General features: G+C 45.3%; 1 protein-coding gene across 2 annotated transcripts in view; it reads left to right on the top strand.

Annotated features, from left to right (window-relative positions):
- Positions 1 to 22500, top strand: part of ANO6 (anoctamin 6) — a 199860-nt gene extending 177360 nt beyond the window's left edge. For both annotated transcript variants that reach the window (XM_004617068.2, XM_055142300.1), the window contains 5 exons: positions 3374 to 3504; positions 11266 to 11471; positions 16442 to 16644; positions 17427 to 17532; positions 19430 to 22500. In XM_004617068.2, coding sequence (XP_004617125.2) covers positions 3374 to 3504; positions 11266 to 11471; positions 16442 to 16644; positions 17427 to 17532; positions 19430 to 19636 — 853 coding nt within the window. In that variant the 3' untranslated portion in view covers positions 19637 to 22500. The remainder of the gene's footprint in view (positions 1 to 3373; positions 3505 to 11265; positions 11472 to 16441; positions 16645 to 17426; positions 17533 to 19429) is intronic.
- Positions 22501 to 22960: the final 460 nt, after the last annotated feature.

The raw sequence follows: 22960 nt of genomic DNA, 5'->3' as shown, positions 1-22960 counted from the left end.
AGCTACTGGAAAATGGGGGATCTGGGCGGAAGAGGCCCAGTTCCGATCCGAGCAGCCTTGCTATTTAATATTCAGCAATATTAAATATTGCCTTCAGCCCCTGGCTGACATTATTTGGGCGGCATATTTTGACTTATTTTCCCCTTTTGAAAACTGGCATTGGGGAGTGATTTGCTCTTGTCATTATCACCGCTCTTTATAGAGCACCAATTTTTACTCCTTTATAAAAATTCTAGCATAGCAAGGCTAAAATATTTACTTGTGCTACCCAAAACTACACTTCCCTAAGTATGTAGTGTTGGAGAGAAAACTATAGTAATCTGTAAAAAACTAAAGAACGCCAAGGGGTGAGTGTACTCGCAGGCTCTCCGGGCGGCTCTGTCTCACCGCCCGAGTTCGGTGCCCCCAAACCGCTGTGTGTGCCGTCGGTCAAGGGCAGGTGATGGAAGGAAGAAGGCCAGACTGGCTGCTCGATCAGTTTATTTCATTCTCTCTCTCTGCTTCTCTCCCGGCTCTCGGTCTCTCTCTGGATCTGTGGATCTGGCCCTCGTGGATCTCGCCCATGGATCTGGCCCCCCAACCTACTCTTACAGCCTAGTTAAATCTCTCTAGCATGAGGGGGTTAGGGCGTACACATAGGTGTGGTAACCATCAATAGGGTAAGGTTCCTTTCCCTTAGGGGGATGCTTCTCCTAGGACTTAATTCTCTTTCAGCAGGAGGATCCACCCAAGGGCGGAGTCCCATGAATGTGTTTCTCTTCTCCTCAGCCAGCAAACATATAAGAATTCATAATATTAATTATTTTGTATGGACACAATAAGAGATGCATTAAAGCTTATAGAATTGCTCTCCTGGGGCCATCTCAATCTCACACTACAGTGCTCAGGCCAGATCAGTCTTTCCTATCCCTGGCAGGGTCCCAGTCTCATAATTACTATTGGATCATGACAGCATTTGTGTATGATCAAGCTCTTAACTTATAGTTAAGAATTAGGCACTTTGGTCAGGCCCATCTCGATGCCAGGGTAGCACACAACTCACTGCTTGCCCTGGATCCTTCCCGTCCCACGTCGGGAACCCTGCTTTGGGGTGCTAGGAACTGAGGGCAACTGAGGTTTAAGTGGAGAAAGCAGATGCCCGGGAGGGAATAATATTCAAGGCCAATTAATTCCCAAATTATAAAAACATAATATTGTCTTCTTGTGTCTATACAAAACAGACATAGCTTTAAAGTAAATTATTCAAAAGGCACAAGAAGAGGAGAAAGGCAATATTAACTTATATAGTATAAATTCAGTATCCTAGGAAGCTCTGACCTTACAAATTAGCAGAGTCAGATTAAGGGAAAGCCGCGGATTAATTCTTTTGGGGAAGAGAACATGGAGAAGTGATTATAGCTAAACAAAGGGATGGGAGAGAGTCTGGAACACCTTGATGGGTGAGACTGGGGTAAGCCTAAACTCTGGGAAAAACCGGGACAAGCTACTTGTGGCAAGCAGGGAAAGGACAAAGTAATGTCATCCTACAGTAATCCTGCTGCTTTTTATGACATTTAAATGTCAAAAGGAACATTATAAAGTAATTTTATTGTAAATGTACCTCTTCCTCTCACCACACTTAGGATTGTTTAACTAGGATGCTTAGAGCGAATTAAGAAGCTCTGTGTACCTGTGTACCTGGCATTGTGGGCCATGTTCCTTTTGGGGATCATTCCAGCACCTTGATCAGTACCTGGCATTTAGAAGACACTTAGTGAGAATCAATTGAATAAATGAATGGTTCACATAAATCAAATACATAACATCAGTGCATTAATGAATTCTTTATTAGATGCAAATAACAAACTTCTAGACGCCCCATTGGCCTTTCAAAATTTATCTTATTTACTATTTGAGGCACTCCTGGAGATTTTATTCTTACAGTTAGCAGAGTTGTGTTCGGCTATTCTCTCTGGAGAAATTTGGGGCTGGGGCAGATTTAGAGAGTTGGGGTATGATAAACTGTCAAGGAAAATAATTAATATTAAAGATTCCAAATACCAATAACATTGTTTTTGACAGTGAATAATGAATAGCTGTGACTACCTTTATTTTTGTATTTTCTACAGTGTATCTGTACTACTCATACAAAAAGTGAACCTGTGTAAGCTTTCTCGAGAAAACTTTGGTCAGAGGGTGATCCAGAGACATACAAGAAAAGAAAATAATTGTCAATACAAACATCCCTCTTTAAATTAAAGAACATTGCTTTTGGGAGATGAAATTAGTTTGGATGACAAACTAATTTTTAGCTTGTCAAAATTAGCTTATAAGAGTTCGATGGAATGTGTTCTCAAACAGAAATGATGATTTTCTTTAGTTTGTGGGTTAAATATAATGAAGATAGGAGAAAATAAGACGGGAAGTGTTTGTACTACTCTGCACACTTTATAAAGACTTAATAAAGGAAACTAAGTCTGAGTTCACATGGGGGAGCTGGCGGAGAAACCCAGGTGTCCAGGACCTGGGCCGAGATCTCCAAGGCTGCTCGGATCGGGACTGGGCCTCTTCCGCCCAGATCCCCCATTTTCCAGTAGCTGGGCGGTCACACCCAAAAACTGCCCCCAGCGCTGTGCAATCCCGTCAACAGCCAACATCCAGAGACTATAAAACCAAGCTCCCAGAAGACATCTAATAGCCTAGTTCTCCCTCTTGGAGAACCTGGCAAGCTACTGAGGGTCTATTGCCCTCACGGGAGAGCCTGGCAAGCTCCCCATGGCGTATTCATATCCCAAATACAGTAACAGATATATACATACCTCTCGGAGAGCCCGGCAAGCTACCCGCCCACACGGCAAAGCCTTTCATGCTACCCGTGGCATATTCGATATGCCAAAAACAGTAATGATAGGTCTCATTCCCCTGACCCTGAAAGAGCCTCCAATCCTTGGGAAAGACGAGTAAGGAGAGGCTGCTAACATCTCAGGGCTGAGTGTAATGGAGACATTACTGGCACCCGCTCGAGTAAATCGACGAACAACGGGATGACAGTGGTACAGTAAAGGAAACTAAACTGCTAGGCTTGAATGCTAAATTCAAGGAAATTCTTTGTAGGTTTGGCTGGGAGAAATGTACCACACCTGCATTTTGTTGAGGGTCCACAGGTGCTGCTCAGGTGCAGACAAGATGGCTCTCTCAGCATGGAATAACTCAGTAGCCAGCCCAGAAGGCCTCAACGAGAGTGATAGATAAATGACAACTCAGAACTTCCTGCTACAGAAATATAAAGAAACTTTGGGGGGGGGGGGGTAATTTCTCGGGAATTTTGAGATATCTAAAAAAATACTAATATGACCTTAGTCTCATGCTTAACTTATAATTTGACCTCTGGCAGCTGGATCAAGAACCTCATTGGGCGATGCCGCACGGTGTCCGGAGCGGAGAGGGCAGCCCCGCGCTGGGAGCAGGACTACCATCTGCAGCTCGTGGGCAGGCTGGGGCTGTTCTACGAGTACCTCGAAATGAGTGAGTGATCCAAGTTCCTGCCCTGTGAGTTTCCCTGGTGCCGTGACTCAGACCCCAGAGCAGCAGCCGTTGGGCCGAGTGGTTGCCTCGCATGGTGATGAGAGCAGAGCGCGTTTCGCGGCCAGGCTGTCCGCTAAGAGGGCTGTGTGTGTCTTTGTCATGTTTATGTGGCACAAGCTGCAGATTGACCACTGAGCAGTGAGGTGAAGTGTTCACGGGGTCCGTGTTCACCGTTGCCAGAGCCTTCCACCATGCTGTCAGCAGTCAGCGCGGAACTAATGTTCGATGCGATTTGGCCGGAGCTGCAGTCGGGCAGGCACCGACCACACACTCCTGACCTGAGTCACTCGCGCAGACTTGTCGGCTCGGCTTGGAAGGCTGACTGGCAGGGGGGCCCCAGGCTTCCCCCGTCAGTTTCTTCTGGACAGTGGCGTCGGCCTGGTCGTGTGGGTAACCCGACCGCCAATCATGTCTTAAGCAGAACCTTTCTGTACTGGTCCAGCACAGGCCTCCTCTGTCCACATGTCTTTGTCCGCGTGTGGGACATGTGCTGGGTTTGATTTCTCCGTAGGCATGCAACAGTCTCAGAATTGATTTCCGTAAGAAACACCATCTTTTCTGTTCTGCGCGACACACGCTGAACAGCGAACAGAAGACTAACGATCTACTTGCTCTGTCTGTGCCCTTTCAGCTAACTAGCACATTCAGCTGAAATGTCCTTACCCCTAGCAAGTATGAAAGGGAGGCACATTTTGAATATCAGGACAGATTTTGCATGTTTGCAAAGGCATCCTTTTGTGGTATCTGTTTTTCAGTCTTCAGATAGAGGCTCATTTTAATTAAATCATATTCCTGACAAGATCATTGTTTTTGAATACATATTAAAATTTGTAATAAACATGTGGCAGCACATTCTCCTAGTTCAGCTAGTGGAAGGCTTATCTTACAGCTTCTTCGGTCATTTTTTGCAGCCTATATTCTGAGTTAAATTTTATTTTAGCTTCAATGATGTTTCACAGCCAGGTTTCATCCAGGATGTAGCTGCATACACAATTTAGAAGACTGCTTGCTTGCTTGATTGATTGATTGTGCTTATTTTGAAAAGGACTTCCGGACAACTGCCTATTAATTGTAACTTTTTTAGTGGCGCTTATTATCAGTGTTAATAATATCCTGGAACAGAGTAAAACTTGAAATTTTAGCTCAAAAGATGGGGTGGTATATTTTTCTGTTTGATGATTTGCCGAATAAATGGCATTGAATAAAGAATTATGTTGTCATAATTTGGAGTTGCATCTGAGTATTTGTAAGCAAGAGAACTGCGTATTTCTCTTGAAGACAGTTGAAGTGACAGAAACAGGAAAGATGTGTGATGAGCAGGGCCCTATATGTAGGCGGAGGTGAGGAATGTCAGGGAGGCAGTGCCAAGTAACACATCTGGAGAGAGGCTAGAAGCATTCAGGTAGGCGGGGACACATTTGACAGACATTCCAGTGGCTGCTCGAGGGCCGGGGAGAGGAGCAGAGGGTGATGGAGCCAACCTCTTGTGGAGCCCAGGCGTCGCGTGTGGTCACCTGAGCACTGTCAGGAGTGGCTTCTGAGTACGCCTTGAGTGCCTCTGGGTATGGACCCAAAGCAGGAAATTAGAAAGAAAATAAAGTAGGTGATAGAACAGCGGGTGAGGAATAGGATTGTGAAGATTAATTCTGAGAAGCTCCAGAGGAGTCGCTTAGGCAAATGGTTTAGTGCTGGATACTTTGAGAGTGAGACATGAGGCATCTGAGAAGAATTGCGGAGTTGGGTTTATCAGTGAGGTGACGAGACTGGCTGCCGAGAGGCCTTGGAGTGACTGACTCTGGCCACTGGCTGAAGGGAGAGAAACCCACCAGCTGAAGTGACAGCAGAGCAGTTGGAAACAGTTCAGCAGACTTGTGTCAACACAGGGAAGGCTTGTGAGAAGTAAAACCGCTTTAAGAGTTTGAACATTCTCTCTCTCTCTCTCTCTCTCTCTCTCTCTCTCTCACACACACACACACACACACACACACACACACACACACGCACACACAACTGTACTGAAGAGTACTTGGGTAAATTCAGGGAGGAAAGCAAAAACGGACCATCTGGCACTGGGAAAAGGTGGAAGAAGCATGTAGTACCGCTTGGCGCGCTCGCACGCGCACGCACACACACACACACACACACAACTTGGTTTTTGACTTCACCGCTGGCAGTACACACACACACACACACACACACAACTTGGTTTTTGACTTCACCGCTGGCAGTACACACACACACAACTTGGTTTTTGACTTCACCGCTGGCAGTACACACACACACACACACACACACACACACACACACACACCACATGGTTTTTGACTTTCTGAAGAAAAGTAAAGAAGCAAGCACAGACAGTACTAGAGCACGATATAGGTGGTGAAAAAGTTCTAAGCAAGGTTTATTTTGTTTTATAATGGGAAGGTTTGTTTTGTGTAGCGCCATGATTTCCCAGGTGGTTCATAATACAGTTCTCTCAGGCACTAAATGTGTCTGTACCCGTTCCACCACCACTTGACTCACCTCCACCCAGGCCCCGTTTCCCACCCGGCACCCCAGCCTACCCCTGTCGCAGGCACGAAAAATGGAATTCTCAAAGTTTACATGAGTGAAAGTCAGTGCGTGACCATTGTCCAGTGTCGAGGCTGTTCCGGAAGCCGTATCTGAAGGTCTCGGGGCTGGCGGGGCCTTCTGTGGTGTGAGCACGGTGGGCTTCTGCACAGTTGCCCCTCGCTGGCCTGGCGCCTCCTGGGCTGACGGCACCGGGAATTGGCAAGGTGTGGATGACTCTTAGCTGCGGAGCAGGGGCTTAGTGGCCTGGCTGTGTTCCGAGCTGGAGCCCCTCTGCTGGGCGCGGGGAACCTGCCCCGCCTGCCAGGGCCCGGGGCTGTCGGAGAGGGTGGGAAGGCAGCAGGAGTTCTCGGAGATGAATTGTGGTGCTAACCGGCAAGGTGGCTGCTGACTTTCTGGTGGGTGGGCGTCGGCGGGGGGGAGGGGGCGGAGGGGGGACCGGGTCTGCCAGCCCCCTCCTGACCCTGTGCGAGGTTTCAGCCAGAGGCTGGTCCCTCCAGGGAAGGCCTTTCTGCGGTTGACTGCAGGTTGACTGCAGGTTGACTGCAGAGCAGGACTGCGCCTGGCTTGGGTGTGGCCCCGCCTCTCCGTGCCCCCAGGCACAAGGGGAATCGGCCTGTCCCCAGTAATGGGAGCTGGGCCCAAAGGTACGTCTTATTTGAGGATGTGCTTTCTGGTGTCACTGGTTTCAAACGTTGTTTAGTAAATATTCCATTCTGGAGTTCCCTGCGTATCTCTGTCTCTGTCTCTGTCTCTGTCTCTCTCTCTCCCTCTCCCTCTCCCTCTCTCTCTCCCTCCCTCCCTCTCTCCCTCTCTCCCTCCCTCTCCATCTCTCTCTCCCTCCCTCCCTCTCTTCCTCCCTCTCTCCCTCTCTCCCTCTCTCCCTCCCTCCCTCCCTCTCTCTCTCCCTCTCTCCCTCTCTCTTTCTCCATCTCTCTCCCTCTCTCTCTCCCTCCCTCTCTCTCTCCCTCTCTCCCTCTCCCTCCCTCTCTCTCTCCCTCTCTCCCTCTCCCTCCCTCTCTCTCTCCCTCTCTCCCTCTCTCTTTCTCCATCTCTCTCCCTCCCTCTCTCTCCCTCTCTCTCTCACTCTCTCCCCTTTCTCTTCTCTCTCTCTCCCTCTCCCTCTCTGTCTCCCTCTCTCCCTCTCTCTCTCCCTCTCTCTCTCTCCCTCCCTCCCTCTCTCTCTTACTGTCTGTCTCTCTTCCCCCCTCCTCTCTCACTCTCTCTGTCTGTCTCTCTTTCTCCCCCTCTCTCCTCTCTCATTCTCTGTCTCTGTCTCTTTCTCTCCCCCCTCTCTCCTCTCTCACTCTCTCTGTCTATCTCTCACTCTCTCCCTCTCTCCTCTCTCACTCTCTCTGTCTCTTTCTCTCCCTCTCTCTCTCTCTTCCCCTCCCCCTGCTCTCCTGTTCTCTCCTTTCCCCATTCCCTGCTCACTCTCTAGTCTCCCTCATATTTCCTAACAAAAATGTTATTTTTAAAAAGAATTATTTAGGAAGGCCTTCTCACGTGACTATCCCAAAATGGACCACGCACCTCCCCCCCCCGCCCTCTCCTGCACGCACTAAAATGGACCGAGAATTGCAGCCTTGGACCAAGGGGAGTGTCCGGACACTTTCTGCTCGTTCACTTAAAGAAGTGGCTTCCCAGGCCAGATAGCACAGCGGGTCAGGCCTTCGCCGAGCGCCGCCAGGAGTAATTCCTGAGTGCAAGAGCCAGGAGGAACCCCTGAGTATCCCTGGGTGTGACCCAAAAAGAAAAAGAAATAGAAGTAGATTCCCAGGAGGACACTGAACGCATTTCTCTGAAACGGGGAAAGAACCGAGGAAGCTTGGGAACCTCGGACCACCCGGAGTGCCCCCAGCATGGAAGGCCATGGCCAGCAAAACAAATCAAAGACTTTTCTTTAAAATTTTGGTTTTTTTTTAAAGAACTGTACATTAGTTCCTCTAGTGATTTGACTAATTGCTTCATCATTTGAATCATCTGTTTTAAGTACCACATCTTACAATGTGATTGTCAGGATTCCTGGTTTTATTTTCTCTTGGTGTTTTGGTGTCGGGCTAGGGGCCACACCTGTCAGTGCTCAGGGCATACTCCCGGCGGCACTCAGAAATTACCCCTGGTGGTGCACGGGAGACCGTTGGGGTGCGAGGGCTTGAGCCTGGGTCAGCCCCGTGCAAGGCAAACACCCCACCTGCTATTGCTCCAGTCCCGATCGTAGAGTTTATACCAGTTGGGTTTTTTCTAAAGTGGGACAAGGCTACAATGTGAAGCTTGCATCCTTCCTTCCTTTTTTCTTTTCTTTCTTTCTGTCTTTCCTTTTATTATAACCACTACAGTAGACCAGTAGTTTGCAGTTAAAAAAAAAATCCTATTGATTGAGGCTCTGTGATTTACAGAACTATTACTGATGGTTTCCTGTGCACATAATCCCAGCCTCACGCCATTGCAGTGTACCCAGCTGCCTCCCGAAGGACACTGAAGCCCCTCCTTTCACACCCTCTCGCCACCAAATTCCATTCTGTGAACCATTTTCCATCAGTTTTGTGGATCACTGTTGCCTTCGTCCTTTGTCGCGACCTGCTGTGTGTCTTAAAGCCCCACATGTGGATGAGATCCGCTTGTGTCTGTCCCTCTCCTGACTCCCGTCAGCATGATAGTCTGTTTCCATGCATGTCACAGGAAATTGCCGGAATTTGTTCTTTCTGCGTTGCATTGTGTTCCAGGGTATAGACTACACCACACCACAGCTTCTCTTCTGCGGTCGGTGTTGTTTTCAACCTCTCTAAACTCATGTGCTGGCCTTGGTCCGTGGGTCAGTGGCTGTAAACTACTGTTACAGTAGTGTTAACATTTATGGTTTTGATGTACAAATTTGCATCAAAGGTGCCTCATCACTTCCAGAGTGTGCTAAGTCCCTCACCACTGTCTTTATGCTACTTCTGGTCCACTTTTTTCTTAAAAGTTTTTCTTTTTCAATTATGCCCATATAAGTTAAAACAGAGTGTAGCGATTATTTGGTGGCAATAGTTACATAACAAAATGTGGCATAAAATTCATACCAGGCTTTGAATCCCATCTTTTTTTAGACCTCAATACTAATGAACTTGTCTAAATACCATACAATGTAATAGAAGTTAATATCGCCTCAGTCTCACTCACCTTATCCTTTCCCAGGTGAGAAATCTCAGTTCAGATACCCTTACACAGGATTTTACTTGCATTCTCTTTTTTTCTTCTGTTTTTTGTTTGTTTTCAGCCGTGCCTGGCAGTGCTCAGAGCCTCCTCTGTCTCTGCGCTCGGGGATCACTGCTGACAGTGCAGGGACCACATGGGGTGTCAGTGATCAGACCTGGGCTGGTGGTTGCAGGCCTCATGTGCTCTACTGTCTCTCCGGCCCTGGTGTTTTATTTGTCTTCTTTTATCTCTTTTAAAAAAAATTAGCAGCACTTTAGCATTTCTTAAATCCATTTGGGATTATTCCCTAAATTTGTACTAGAATTATTATATTTTGGAGGAAAAAGCCTGCTATATCCCAAAATTGAAACCCATCCAATTAAGAATATGAGCCATCCTGCCACTCATTCACTCATCTTTGGTTTTTTCCCTTGCTGTTAAGTTGATTACCATCGTAGCTTAACACACCTCTCCAATTTATTTCTAAACACTCTGTGAAATACTCTTCTTTCTAAGTACTCCGTTGTTAATATGGAGTCTTGGCTCAGGGATGCAGTAGAGCAGGTGTGGTGCTTGCCAGTGCTGGTGGCACTCACGGGTTTAGTCCCGGCTCCACATACGGTGCCTTGAGCACTGTCAGGAGTGATCCCTGAGCACAGAGCAGGGAGTAGCCCTGAGGGCCACTGAATGTCTCCAGAAATCCCAAAAGTAAATAACGGAGTCTTTTCTCTTTGGGTTATTTAGCTGGAGTTGTCCCTAGTCCCATCTTGACCGCTGGCGTCTCTGAGTCAGGCAGTCCTAGTCCTGCATCCCGGCAGTGCGGCGAGCCGGGCCTGGCAGCGGACCGCAGCTGCCCTTCCCAGTTGACTCGACGTTTTCCTGGCAGGAGTGTGTAGGCTCGGTGGCGCACGGCACAGGTGCCGGCTGCTGCTCCTGTGCTATAGTTACCACTAACTCTGCCTTTGGCCCGAGTCGCAGGCCTGTGACAGCTCCTGTCTGCCGTGGGCCTTCTTCCAGCACATTCTCCGGGGACGTGCTTTGGCCTCGGGCCTGGAGCAAATGCAGCTCCTGCGAGCGAGCACTCCTTCGTTGTCTCCCCTCTCGATGGGGGGGTCCTTCCCCCCCCCCGCCACCCAGCAGGAGCTCCAGATGTGCCCTGCTCGAGGCCCCAGCGCACAGCTGTACTGGTTTAATGGTCTACAAGTCTGAGGGAAGGATGTGAGACAAAGAGGCTCTTTCACGTCTCTGGCCCTTTCACCTCTGCCTTCTCCCTCCCTGGGGCACAGCTTGCCAGAGTCGCTGAGTCCGACAGAAGGAGAGCGCTAACATCCCTGCCGGGACCCTGACTTGTGGCCACGGTAGCAACTTCGAGATAAAAATGTCTAAGGAAGGTTGTTTTTAAACCACTGGGAAACTTCTGCATGGCTGGGGTGTGGCACAGGTTCTCTGCTGAGCACTCCGGTCAAGGCTCAGGAACGCGCCCATTTGCATATTTCAGCATATTTCTTCCAGTATTCTTGAAGCATGGGCTTCCCCAAAGTTTTTCCTTTTTAACTTGTTAGGTATTTCCACGGATTTTTAAACCCTAGATTGTGAATTGTCTCTTCCAACATTCTATTTTTCCTTGTGGAAAATTAATAATATGCTCAGTGTTCTGAGCTTATTACCAGCAACAGGGGAAAATAACTGGTTGGCTACAGATCCTTAAATGTGTTATTCCAGCTATGTGTATACATATGAAGGAAACACGCTATAACTCGCCTTCTTTCCAGAGATTTCATATCTGTTTGTTTGGGTTCTGTGAATGTTGAACATTGGGTTTGTACCATGAATGTCTTTTCTGTGGGGGACTTAGTGTGTTGTTTGCTGTTTTTTCTTTTTGACGAGAAAAGAAGAAAATACGTTGTCTTCTGTCCGCCACCCCATGATATGTTTCCATTTCATTGACAGTTATTCAGTTTGGGTTCGTCACCCTATTCGTGGCCTCTTTTCCACTGGCTCCTCTGTTGGCCCTGGTGAACAATATTTTGGAAATAAGAGTGGACGCGTGGAAAATGACCACCCAGTATAGGCGCATGGTGCCAGAGAAGGCCCAAGACATCGGAGCATGGCAGCCCATCATGCAAGGAATAGCGATTCTGGCAGTGGTGACCAATGTGAGTACACCTAGGAGCCACAGGGGAAAGGCTGGGGAAGTTTCTTAAATGCTTTACAATTATTGCTGCATTAAAATGTATTTTTTTTAGCACAAGGAAGATGGCTGTTTTATTATCCATATGAATGGCATAGTTAATATAGCTATAATGGTTATTATTTTTTCAATGTAGCTTATAAATTTCTGGACTTCCAAAGTCAAAATCTCTTATCTCATCGTCTCCACGGTGAGACTTGTTGTTACTGTTTCTGGCATATCGAATACACCACAGGGAGCTTGCCAGGCTCTGTCGTGCGGGCGGGATACTTTTGATAGCTTGCCGGGCTCTCCGAGAGGGACCGAAGAATCGAACCCGGGTTGGCCACATGCAAGGCCAATGCCCTACCTACTGCGCTATCGCTCCAGCAGTGGTAATAGACGTAATAAGTAGCAGTTCTTTGGATTCTGTATTACTGTAAAGGAAATATCCAATAGTGCTTTTACGGCGTAGATAGGAATCTGCCCAGTCAAAGCCGAAGTTCCCAAAGGGCGTTACGTGGCTGCTCCCTTTTCAGGGGAAAGCAGCTCCCGTGGGAACCTGCCTTCTGCACGTGACGGGACTAGAGGGGCCCACCCAGGGCTGCTCCGGGGCTGCTCCCCTCGCTGCATCATTCCAGCACCCCTGGGCAGTGTCGCCCACTCTGGAGAACACTGCCGTAGAGTGTCCGGTCTCTAACAGAGATGAGCCTGTTTCACTGTGTATTCCAAGCTGTCAGCTTAAAATCCAAGCTGCTGAGAAACTCTGCGCATCTGCAGTTGTATATTACCTTCCTTAACCCCTGAAGAACTTTCTTTTCCCTTTTCCTTTTTCAACTTATTGAACTACCATGAGATACAGGGACTGGAGCCATAGCACAGCGGGTGGGGCGTTTGCCTCAAGACGTTACTGGTGCCTGCTGGAGCAAATCAGTGAACACCTGGATGACAGTGCTACAGGATGACAGTGCTACAGTGCTACCATGAGATACAGTTACAAGGTTGTTCGTGGTGGAGTTTGAGTTGTGCAGCGCTTGAGCACCCACCCTTTCTCCAGTGTCCACTCTCCCCACCAGTGTCCCAGCCCCCAGCCTGCCTCCATGGCAGACACTTCTCTTTTCTTCCTTTTAGGCACTGTGGTTTGCAGCACTCTTATGAAGGAGTATCATGCACATCACTTTCCCTCCTCTCAGCACCCAGTTCTTGCCCAGACTGCCCACTGCCCACTGCCCACTGTCAGGGTGGTCCCTGTAGAGGCATTTCTCGAGGGAAGTAGGTTTACAGGGTCACTCTCTCCCTCCACCTCCCTGTTCATTGGCTGAGAACCCCTGCGCTCTCCCTCTCCACCCCTCCCCGCTCTCTCTTACTCTCCCTCTCCCTTTCACGCTCTCTCTCTCTCCCTCCATCCTACCTTCCCCATTCCTTTCCTCCCCCTCTTTCTCTCCTCTCTTCTCTCCCGTCAGATCCCCCCTGCCTGTCTTCTTCTACTCCTCCTGTTTCCTGCTTCCTCTTTTCCTCCTTCTTTGCCCCTCTCCTTCTTTCTCTGCGTCTCTCCTGCACTCCTCCCCCTCCCCGTTCTCCCTAGACCTCCCAGGGCTCTCTGCCAGCCCATCAGGAAACCTGCTTGCCTAGAAATATCCTTGAAGGTGGGATTGTTTCCCGTGTCGTGAGTAATTTTATTCTCAGGTCATGATCCCAACAAGGTTACTTCCCAGTTGGAAGATTTTTCATCAAACCATTCTTGCCTAATCTGTTCCCAGTAGAACAGAATTAATTCCATACGTGGCTCAGGCTCCTAGGGACATTGCCAAGAACTACAGCTTCCAGGCTTCCTGGTCCTAGGCCTAGGCCGGTCTTAACACTTCAGATTTGTCCTTTGTAAATTAAACCATGGAGGGTAGTTAGGAAATCCGGGAATTGCTGCAAGGAATGCAGGTGTAACCTGGTCCTCTTGGGGCACTTGCAGCTCAGCTGCCGTCTTCGTTACCGTCATCATTACTAATGAGACTTTGGTAGGTTCTATAGTAGAGACACAGAGTTTCAAAATGCATGTCTGTGCCATTGTTACAGATTTATATCATTAAACACATTTCCTGGAACCCAGGTATTCAGCTCCAAGTACCTCAATTCACCTGAACTGTATGCTATCTCTACTTTTCGGAGAATGCTGCACACAAAATCACACACAAAAACAGTTAGATTGTGTCAGTTTCCATTCACCGAAACAGCCCACATCCTCAGTATTCACTTGCTGCAGAGTAAAGACTGATGTTCAGAATACGGCCGTGAGGTCTTTCCAGTTCCAGATTCATGGGAGAATGAGTCTGTCGTATTCCGTATTATATGCAACACTGGCAAGGTAGGTATATGGAATTGTGCACTCGAGGAAAAATTTCAAAAACAAGGTTTGAAACTAAAAAGTTGTTTGACCTTCAGCTAACCAGAAAATTCAGTTAACTCTTATCCCACCCACATTCCTTAAACAGTCTTGTTTGATTGTATTAGGCACCTTTTTGTGCCACCATGACAGTGACAGTGGGCAGTGAGCAGTCCGGGCAAGAACTGGGTGCTGAGAGGAGGGAAAGTGATGTGCATGATACTCCTTCATAACAGTACTGAAGCCACAGTGCCTTCGCACCCATAGAATGGCTCCTCTGCACTAGCACAGATGGGTCATTGACTAGATTTCCAAAGCCACTTTGTGTGGACAAGTGTGATACAAACAAGCCCCCCCGCCCCCCCGTGCCTGCTAACTGGTGCTATTAGGTTTTATCCAGTTTCTTTTTTCTTATGAGTTGGACATTACATTTTTTACCTCACAAGATTTGGTGACATTGACTAAACCAGGAACAGTTCCTTTTGTCTAAAATACTAGGATTTGTTACAGCTTCCAAGACGTGTATATTTGTATATTTATAAGAATTGATCATGCTTGTATGTCATCACCTTACCTATCTAATGTGAACCTCCACAATCTGACATGCTCCTGCAAATGATAACTTTCCTCAATGGGATGACACTTAATTGCAGGAAGAAGAGATGAGGATATCAAGTAGGAGTTTAGGATAAAATCATTAATTTTAAAGCTGGTGGTTCAATAAATAAGCTGAATTGACATTGTTGTATCATGCCAGAACATCTGGCATTGAAGACCAATTTTAATTTATTCTGATCCAAATGGAAAATTGTGTTCAAAACAGCTTGGGAAATGAAGCACACTGCATTTATTTGTGCTATTGCAGTATGTCACAAGACAGCTCAATTCAGGAGGAAAAAAAAATCTTACTAAAAGACAATAGAATTATCTTCCTTGTTGGAATATTTGTAGCTTCCTGAAGCACATCTGCAGGTGATTCTGTAAAATGCTATAGTTGAATTAAATGATAGCCAGAAAATTCTATCTTTTTATGTCGAAAATAAAATATCCTTGCTTTCCATTATCATTGAAAGTGGACATACACACAGAAACACACACACACACACACACACACACACACACACTAGGAAATTACAAAGCTGTTGTCCTTTATGAAACTGTGTAGTAGAAAGTTGTGTGGGGGACATTTTTCCTCTGTCTAGAAATTTTTTTGTTGACTTCTCATCTCACTGTTTCTAAGCCATATGTTCAGATGAATAATATTAAAATCGTGTTGTGCAAAAGTATGTCTGTTTTTTCTGCTTGATGAAATAATATTATTGATGGAATCATATAGCTTGATAGTCCATATTAAATTAGGTTTAAAGTTATTCTTTACTGTCCCCTTTCTTCTAGATGGTCCTTCATATTAGAAAGTTTGAAGTTCAAGTTAAAGAATTTTAGGAAAGGCTCGTCGAATTCATAATAACTTTACATCCTGTTTGGCTGCCTGACACAGACCCTCAGACACCTTCAATGAAGAGTAGCCTATAGTTATTTCCTTTATCTGAAAATGTACTAAATTTTTTATTTTTTTAATAATTTATAATATCCATAACTTTAACCACCTAATCTTTTGGAAGTTTAGAGAATTAGACACTGAATCTAACAAAATGAAGATCATTGCTAGTGTATGGAGCCACTCCAATAAGTTTCATGTTATATACATTTTATTTAAGTTAATTAAAATATTCTTGCTGATTAATGAAGCACTGGCATCTGTTAGTATGTACTAACAGTTTCAAGTAAATTAGACTATGATTTGACTTGTCTAAAGATGTCAAAATACCTGGAGGGAAAAAAAGGGGTGAATTTGAGGATCATTATTTACTTTTTCAGATTTAGGAAAATGTAATTTATGAAGCTTTTATTGGATTTTTTTAAGGGGAAAGTGATAAAAATATCAGCTTGACGTCAATTTTTAAAAGGAATTAAATAAGAGTAAATTATTTTCATAATACTGATCTTAGTGTTAGACACACAGAAGGGTCTTCTAAGAGCTAAATCCTCAGTTTAAAATGACTTCTAGTAAATTTACTCAACTTTTTACTGATGTTAATTTGTATATAATGCATGCCAGCAACTGTTAAATTAACAATAATACCCTTATTTTAGGTTATACAATGCTTGTTTTTCTGAAATTAATAAGTTAAACAGGCTTCTTTGCTTTTGGGTTGCAGGGGTAACCAGATATTCCTGTGTAACTGAAGACAAGGATGAAGGTGGTCTGTTTTAAAGTAACTGCTCAAAAATTTAAGGACATTCGCTATATCTTACCTATTTGACAGGAAACAATTAACATTCATGAAGCTTTAATTTGAAAGTCCGGCTCTGGAGAGATAGTTCGGGGACAAGGTGCTGTTACACAGGTCACCCAGCTCAGCACCGCCGACGGTGCCTCTGGCACTGCCAGAAGCAACCCCTTGGCGCCGGGCTGCGGCCAGAAACAGAGAACAGAGGAACCGAGCACCTGCCGTCACGGGGAGCCTCAGCAAATAGTGCTCTGAGTCATCACCCCTTCCTGTTTCCTTCCCACGCAGGCTATGATCATCGCCTTCACCTCAGACATGATCCCTCGCCTGGTGTACTACTGGTCCTTCTCCATCCCCCCGTACGGGAACCACTCCTCCTACACCATGGAAGGCTACATCAACAACACTCTCTCCATCTTCGACATCAGGGACTTCAAAATCAAAAGCATGAGAAACCCTGACTCTGAGCTTGGTAACCACACCACGTGCAGGCAAGTTCCACCTCTGTGTTTGAAAGTGCACTTAATTTTTAAAAGGACTTTAGATACTAGACTAGGTGTAGAAATTTAAAAACAGTAAATCAAGATAAAGACGAATGTTTCACACTATTACAGATTGACCAACCCAGAAGAAAAATCTTATAACCTATAAATAGAGTCTAAGAATTCCTCAAAGAAACGTCATTCGGGGCCTGCGAGGTGGTTCAGGAATTAGGGCACATACCTTGCGTGCACCAGACCGTGGTTCCTTCCTCAGTGCCACAGGGTCCCGGGCAGGGCCGGCTAGAACCCTGGAGTCTTCCTGTTGGATGTTAAAGTACTTTCGAGCAGTTATTTCACAGTTTTTTTGTTACCAAATTGAACTGGAGAAAATTTATTTTCATAATGTTCAATTTAAAAGAACGTTGCATTAGATGTTTAAATTCACTCTTGTTTGTTGTATTTGATCAAAAATAGTATTTTTTGAAGGACCAAATATGATGTCCTTTCAGTATGTGTATTGCAAACCATAATGCCCAAAAGGGAAGAGAGAGAAAAAAGAGAGGAGGGGAGGGGAGGGGAGGGGAGGGGAGGGGAGGGGAGGGGTGAGGAAAGGAAGGAGGAAGGGAGGGGGGAGGGGTGGGGAGAGTGAGGGGGTGGCGGGAGAAATGCCGGGTGCGTTGGTGGTGGCAGATGTACACTGGTGAAGGTGTGGTTGGTGGACCGTTGTATGACTGAAACCTGATCTCTTTGTAAATGTGTGTCTCACGGTGAAGCCTTCACTTTGTTTCCAGGTATCGTGATTTCCGTAACCCTCCTGGGCACGAACAGCAGTACAAACACAATATTTACTATTGGCATGTGATTGCAGCCAAGCTGGCTTTTATCATCGTCATGGAGGTAGGAAAACCTACATTAATGTAGGTTATAATCTTTCCAGACCCGTTCTTCACTTTGTGTTGCCAACTACGACTTTATCCCTTGCTAATAATTATTTTAAGATATATGTTAATCAGATTTTTCTTGACAATACTGATGATGTTCTGATTGAGTTATCTGTTTTGAAAACTAAAAGCATATAGTGCTAGGAGGATTCATTCAGCCATCCAACTAAGTATTGAGTGCTTTCATTAAGTCGAGTCACTGGGCTCCATGTTAAAGCTGTGAGGAGATGTATTCAAGATGAACAAGAAGTGATTTCTGTTATAAATATTATGCTGTTATTTATATCACATTTTGTAATGTATTTCTTCCAAAACATTTTTATCTCTAAAGTTAACCAGTATTAAAATTGACTAAGGAAGCTATAAATTTGCAATTGATCTAGCCAGCTTTATTTCTTATCCTGGATGAACAATTGCTATCAATGTTTCAAAAGTTGAAAGACAGTTTTTGTTTTTTTAATATACTCTGGTTTTTATTTTTATTTATTTATTTATTTTTTGCTTTTTGGGTCACACCCAGCGATGCTCAGGGGTTACTCCTGGCTTTTCACTCAGGAATTACTCCTGGCAGTGCTTGGAAGACCATATGGGGTGCCAGGGATTGAACCCAGGTCGGCCGAGTGCAAGGCAAACGCCCTACCTGCTGTGCTATCGCTCCGGCCCCTGAAAGGCAGTTTTGAAAAGTAATTAGTAGAACTTTTAGAAATAAAAATATATAGTTGTTAAAATAGCAGGTGGTGGACATATTGATTAAGCAGAAGTTTAGGCAAATATGAAAAGAGAACTGGAGAATTAGAAGATAAGTTTTAAAAATCCCTAATACTTCACAAAAATGTTAAAATTTGAAAATATGATAAAGAGATTAAGAAATATGCAAGACAGATGAGAAGGACTGAGTAGTAAAAACCACAGAAGAAGGTGGGCCGTATAATAAAGACAGTATTTGAAGTCAGTGGCTAGACTTTTTCTAGAATAAATAAAAATACATCAGTTCAAAGAGGAATAAACCCAACTAATATGGAGAAAATGGATAATAAAGACATCCGTAGGACACATACCTGGCAAATTAGGTCTTAAAAGTAATGGAGAGGGACCAGAGAGGTCCAGCAGGTAGGGAGTTTGCCTGGCTTGCGGCTAACCCAGGTGTGATCCATTGACACCACATGCGGTAACCCCCAGCTCTGCCGGAAGTGATCTTTAGGCAGGGAGAATCAAGAGTAAGTCCTAAGCACAGCCAGGCCTGGCCCCAAATCAAAGTAGCCAGGGAGGTTAGGAGCGGAGATGTCTTCGTAAAGAAGACTGAAGGCAAAAACAGTAAAGGAATAGACACCATCCAGTGCTGTTTGGGGTTGACTGATTATACGTTATCTTGGTTCCCATCAGGGACCTTGAATAGGCTGTGCCACCTCGATGTCTGTAATTGCACTGTGTGATGTTCACACGGTGCTGAACTTGCCCGGCGATGCCTGTGTCAAGTGGTAACCTCGTCATTCTGCTGCACGGGACTGTACAACCTCTATACAGCACATCACTGTGTAACAGATAGGATGGTGTTTACTTTGGAAGATAAAAGCTACCTAAGAAAGAGCGAGAAAAACTATGCTACGGCATTGTCAGTGTCCGTGGGAGTGTCCTATCTTTTAAATAAAGATATTACATATATTGTTTTCCACATATCTAAGTATTCTTGATACTTATAGAGTAACCAGATGGGCTTGGCAAAAGCCACATCGTGGCAAAGAGAAATGGGGTATATACATCAAATGCCTACCGTCATAACGTTCAGATATAACTGAAAGGTATTCATTCCCCTCCATTTCTCTGATTGACGTTTTTTTTCCTCTCTCTCTCAGCATCTCATCTACTCTGTGAAATTTTTCATTTCATATGCAATTCCAGACGTATCAAAAAGCACGAAGAGCAAGATCAAGAGAGAAAAATACCTAACACAAAAGTTTCTTCATGAGAATCACCTCAAAGATATAACAAAAAATATCGGGCTCATAGCTGAGAAGATGGGAGAAGTAATAGATAATAATGTTCGACCAAAGTCTGAATAAGAGCTTTGTGTTCTAAGAAGCACTTTAAATAATTTAGCTCTGTCAAAATATAGTGGGAATCACAATGAGAATGTTTAAGTTAAATCACTTTAGGAAATTTGAGTTTTAGCTATTGCCATTTCCATGTAGATGATTTTTAAGTTTCAGCTGGTGTTGTAGGAACTGGAAAATGTAAAACTTAAATCATGAAGGGCATAAAACTAATCAACTAGAAAACATTCAATTGTACCTTTTTGACAAATAGGAATTTCAGGAACACAGAAGCAGTCTCCTAGTGTGCGTAGAAAGCGCCTATTCCAGGCAGAACAGGCCCCTTGCTTCCTCCCTCTGTTGACTTCCCTTCCTCCCTCACACACATTTTTACTTTTCGGCAGCATTGCATTTCTCCACTTCTGCATGCAGTGCAGTCGGCCTGGGTTCATCCCCAACACTCCAAAGGATTTGAGCTCTGCTGGGTATGGCCCAAAATAAAACTATGTTAGTGTTAAGTGGCTATTAAATTGACACAAAAATTGCCATCATGAGATGTATTGTCACATCCCTACAAAAAAGAAAATCTCAGTGAATAAGAAAATAGTCTCAGTCTTTTTTCTTTCCCATGTCAAATCAGTGTTCTTAAAGGATTGGAATAAAAAGTAGTGAGCTTCTAGGGCATATTTATACTAATCCGTAGTGACACGTTTTATCTTCCAGTAGCTTCTAGAATGTTCTGTCCCTAATTATTGTTGACTGCTTTGCAAATCTCAAATTAATAAGATGACAAAAGCAGAGAGAAGTGTAGATTGAAAATAGAACTCTAACTCCTAATGACCAAGATAACTCATATTGGTCGGGATAATTATCACATCTAAAGATGCGCAGTTTCCTGGCAGGAGGGGTGGAGGATTACATTTTTATCAATATGACGTATGGAAAAGATAAGCTCATCGGTTGCCTTTCCCACCAGTTGCCTTTCTTCATCACACGGGAGTTACAGTATGACGAATCGTAACTCCTCTGTATGGCTGTGCACGGTTAAGAGGACGGCAGGTGCCCAACCCGCTGCACTGCTAGGGACGGGAGGCCTTGGGCGGGGCTCTGCACGCCCAGGGGTCAGCGTGCCAAAGCATCTCCCGGTGAAGGTCGCCCCTTGCTCCCTCCACTCCCTTCTTCTCAGACCTGTTACAAGGACATGTTTGCACCAAACCGTGCGGGTCAGAAGAGGTGGAGCCCCAGATTCCCCCCAGGCCAGAAGCAGGACCCCGGCTTTCTTGCGTATTCAGCCTCTGCCAAGGCCAGCCAGATACTGACGCATAGCGGAAGGTCTGGTCCCAACCCCCATCAACCGAGTTCGCCTCCTCCCGAGAGTCCCTCAGCAGGATGCGTCCCTTGCCCGTTAGATCAGTTTAGAAATGTGTACTTGGCTGCCGTCTCGGTGCCGCTCTCTGGCGGGCTCCGGGGAGACTGGCCTCGCCCCTCCCTCTGGACCAGGCAGTCACAGCAGCGCTTGGTGTCTGGGTTCCTGCGGCTGTGCGGCCCGCCCCGATGCTGCTAACTATGCAGGTGCCACGGGAGCCGGGCTCCCCGGGGCCCGCAGGGCAGGAGGCGCCTGTGTCCGTGCTGGGGGGAGTGACTTGTATGGTAGCTTATCTCCAGGTCACAGCTACAGATGTGCCTGCCTTGAATGTGTTTTTGTTATATATTTTTTAAGGGTTTGTGTAAAAGTAACTCAAGCAGTATTCCAGATTTGTTTTTCAATTTCCCTCCACGAATCAGGGACAACGTTTCACTAACTTTCTTGATGCTGTTATCTATGTGATCAAAAAAGTGTCATCACAGGCCGTGTCCGGCCTGACTGCACCGGGCAGAAGTGAATTTCTCTGTGTGGAAACTGACTCCTTCCACGCACCTGGTGCGGTGCTCCGCCTCCCCCCGCTCCACTGTGATGCTCCCCGGACAGTGTGGCCTTCTCCGATTACCTCTCACTCGCCCTGGACCCTCTACTGTTGTTTTTGGCGATGATTATTGTTCATGGAAGCATTTTGAAAAGGAACGCTTTTGCCTTATCTCTTTGTATATAACGCAGGACTTCAAAAGAATCACAGTTCTGTCTTTATGAATATTCTTTCACGGTTAAAGTGTGTTTCTGTGACGAGGGGAAAGACGCCTCCGTGTGTCTCAAGGTAGCGCGTGCGATGTATGACACTGCCAGTATCCTCCAGTCAGCTGGGCTGCAGGGGGACCAAGTCACCCGAGACACCAGCAGTGTTAGTGTCATTCAAGTGCGGACTTGTTGGTGATGAAGAAACTTTCTGCGGCAGCTGTGGCCTGCAGCTGTGCGTAAGCAGAGGCGTCCCCGGGAGACGGGTGCGGGACCCTGACGGTGGAAACCTGCCCCCAGACCTCTGTTAACCACTAGGGAAATGTCAGTTTTATATCCTTTTGTAATGCCTGTGAATTTTAATGAATGAAACAGTAGACCGAAATACTCAGGGGGTTTTTAATATATCCCTCAGTTATTTTAGATACCATTAGAAAGAGAAAGTTATGATTTTTTTAATTACGCCCATCTTGTGAACTGTCACCAAATTCTTCCCTTTTCATTGTCTGTGCATCTTGAATTTCAGAAAACATTTATTTCACAATAGGGAAGTAGAATGTGATCTGTCGTTAATAATTCTTGGGCCATTTTCTTGTGTTCATGCTATATTTTATGATATTCAAAAAGTTAAAATGGATGAGCAGTTTAAAGTAGAATTGAAGTATTCATGATGCTTTTCATGCAGTGTGTCAGTAAAGATGTAAAGATCATACTTGTTTTGTGAATTTCTGTGCATTTTAATATTATTTTATAATTATGAGCATTTTAATAAATTCATTTTTTGAAACAATCCTGTTGTTTGTTCTGTATGTTATGGACTTCATGTTTTTAAGAAAGTAAATAGTTCAATCTTCAAGTGAGCAGTTATGTCTCACATAAACATGCAGTTTTAAATTATATTTAACATTATTATTTTTTTTATTTTTTTAGATGTATCTCTAGATCATATTTTTTTAATTGAATCACCATGTGGAATGTTACAAAGTTCGCAGGTTTATGTCTCAGTTATACAATATTCAAACACCATCCCTTCACCAGTGCCCATATTCTACCACCAAAAACCCCAGTATACCTCCTGCCCCCGCCCCCCCATCCCCAACTGCGTAACTGATCAATTTCACTTCATTTTCTCTTTACCTTGATTACATTCCATATTTCAACACAAAACTCACTATTGTTGTTGGAGTTTCCCCCCAAGAAAGACAGCCCTACTGACAAGTAAGCATTTGATAATTAGTTTTCCA

Source organism: Sorex araneus, chromosome 6 (assembly GCF_027595985.1).
Source record: "Sorex araneus isolate mSorAra2 chromosome 6, mSorAra2.pri, whole genome shotgun sequence".
NCBI classification, from domain to species: Eukaryota; Metazoa; Chordata; class Mammalia; order Eulipotyphla; family Soricidae; genus Sorex; species Sorex araneus.
This window is presented reverse-complemented; position numbering and strand designations above follow the sequence as displayed.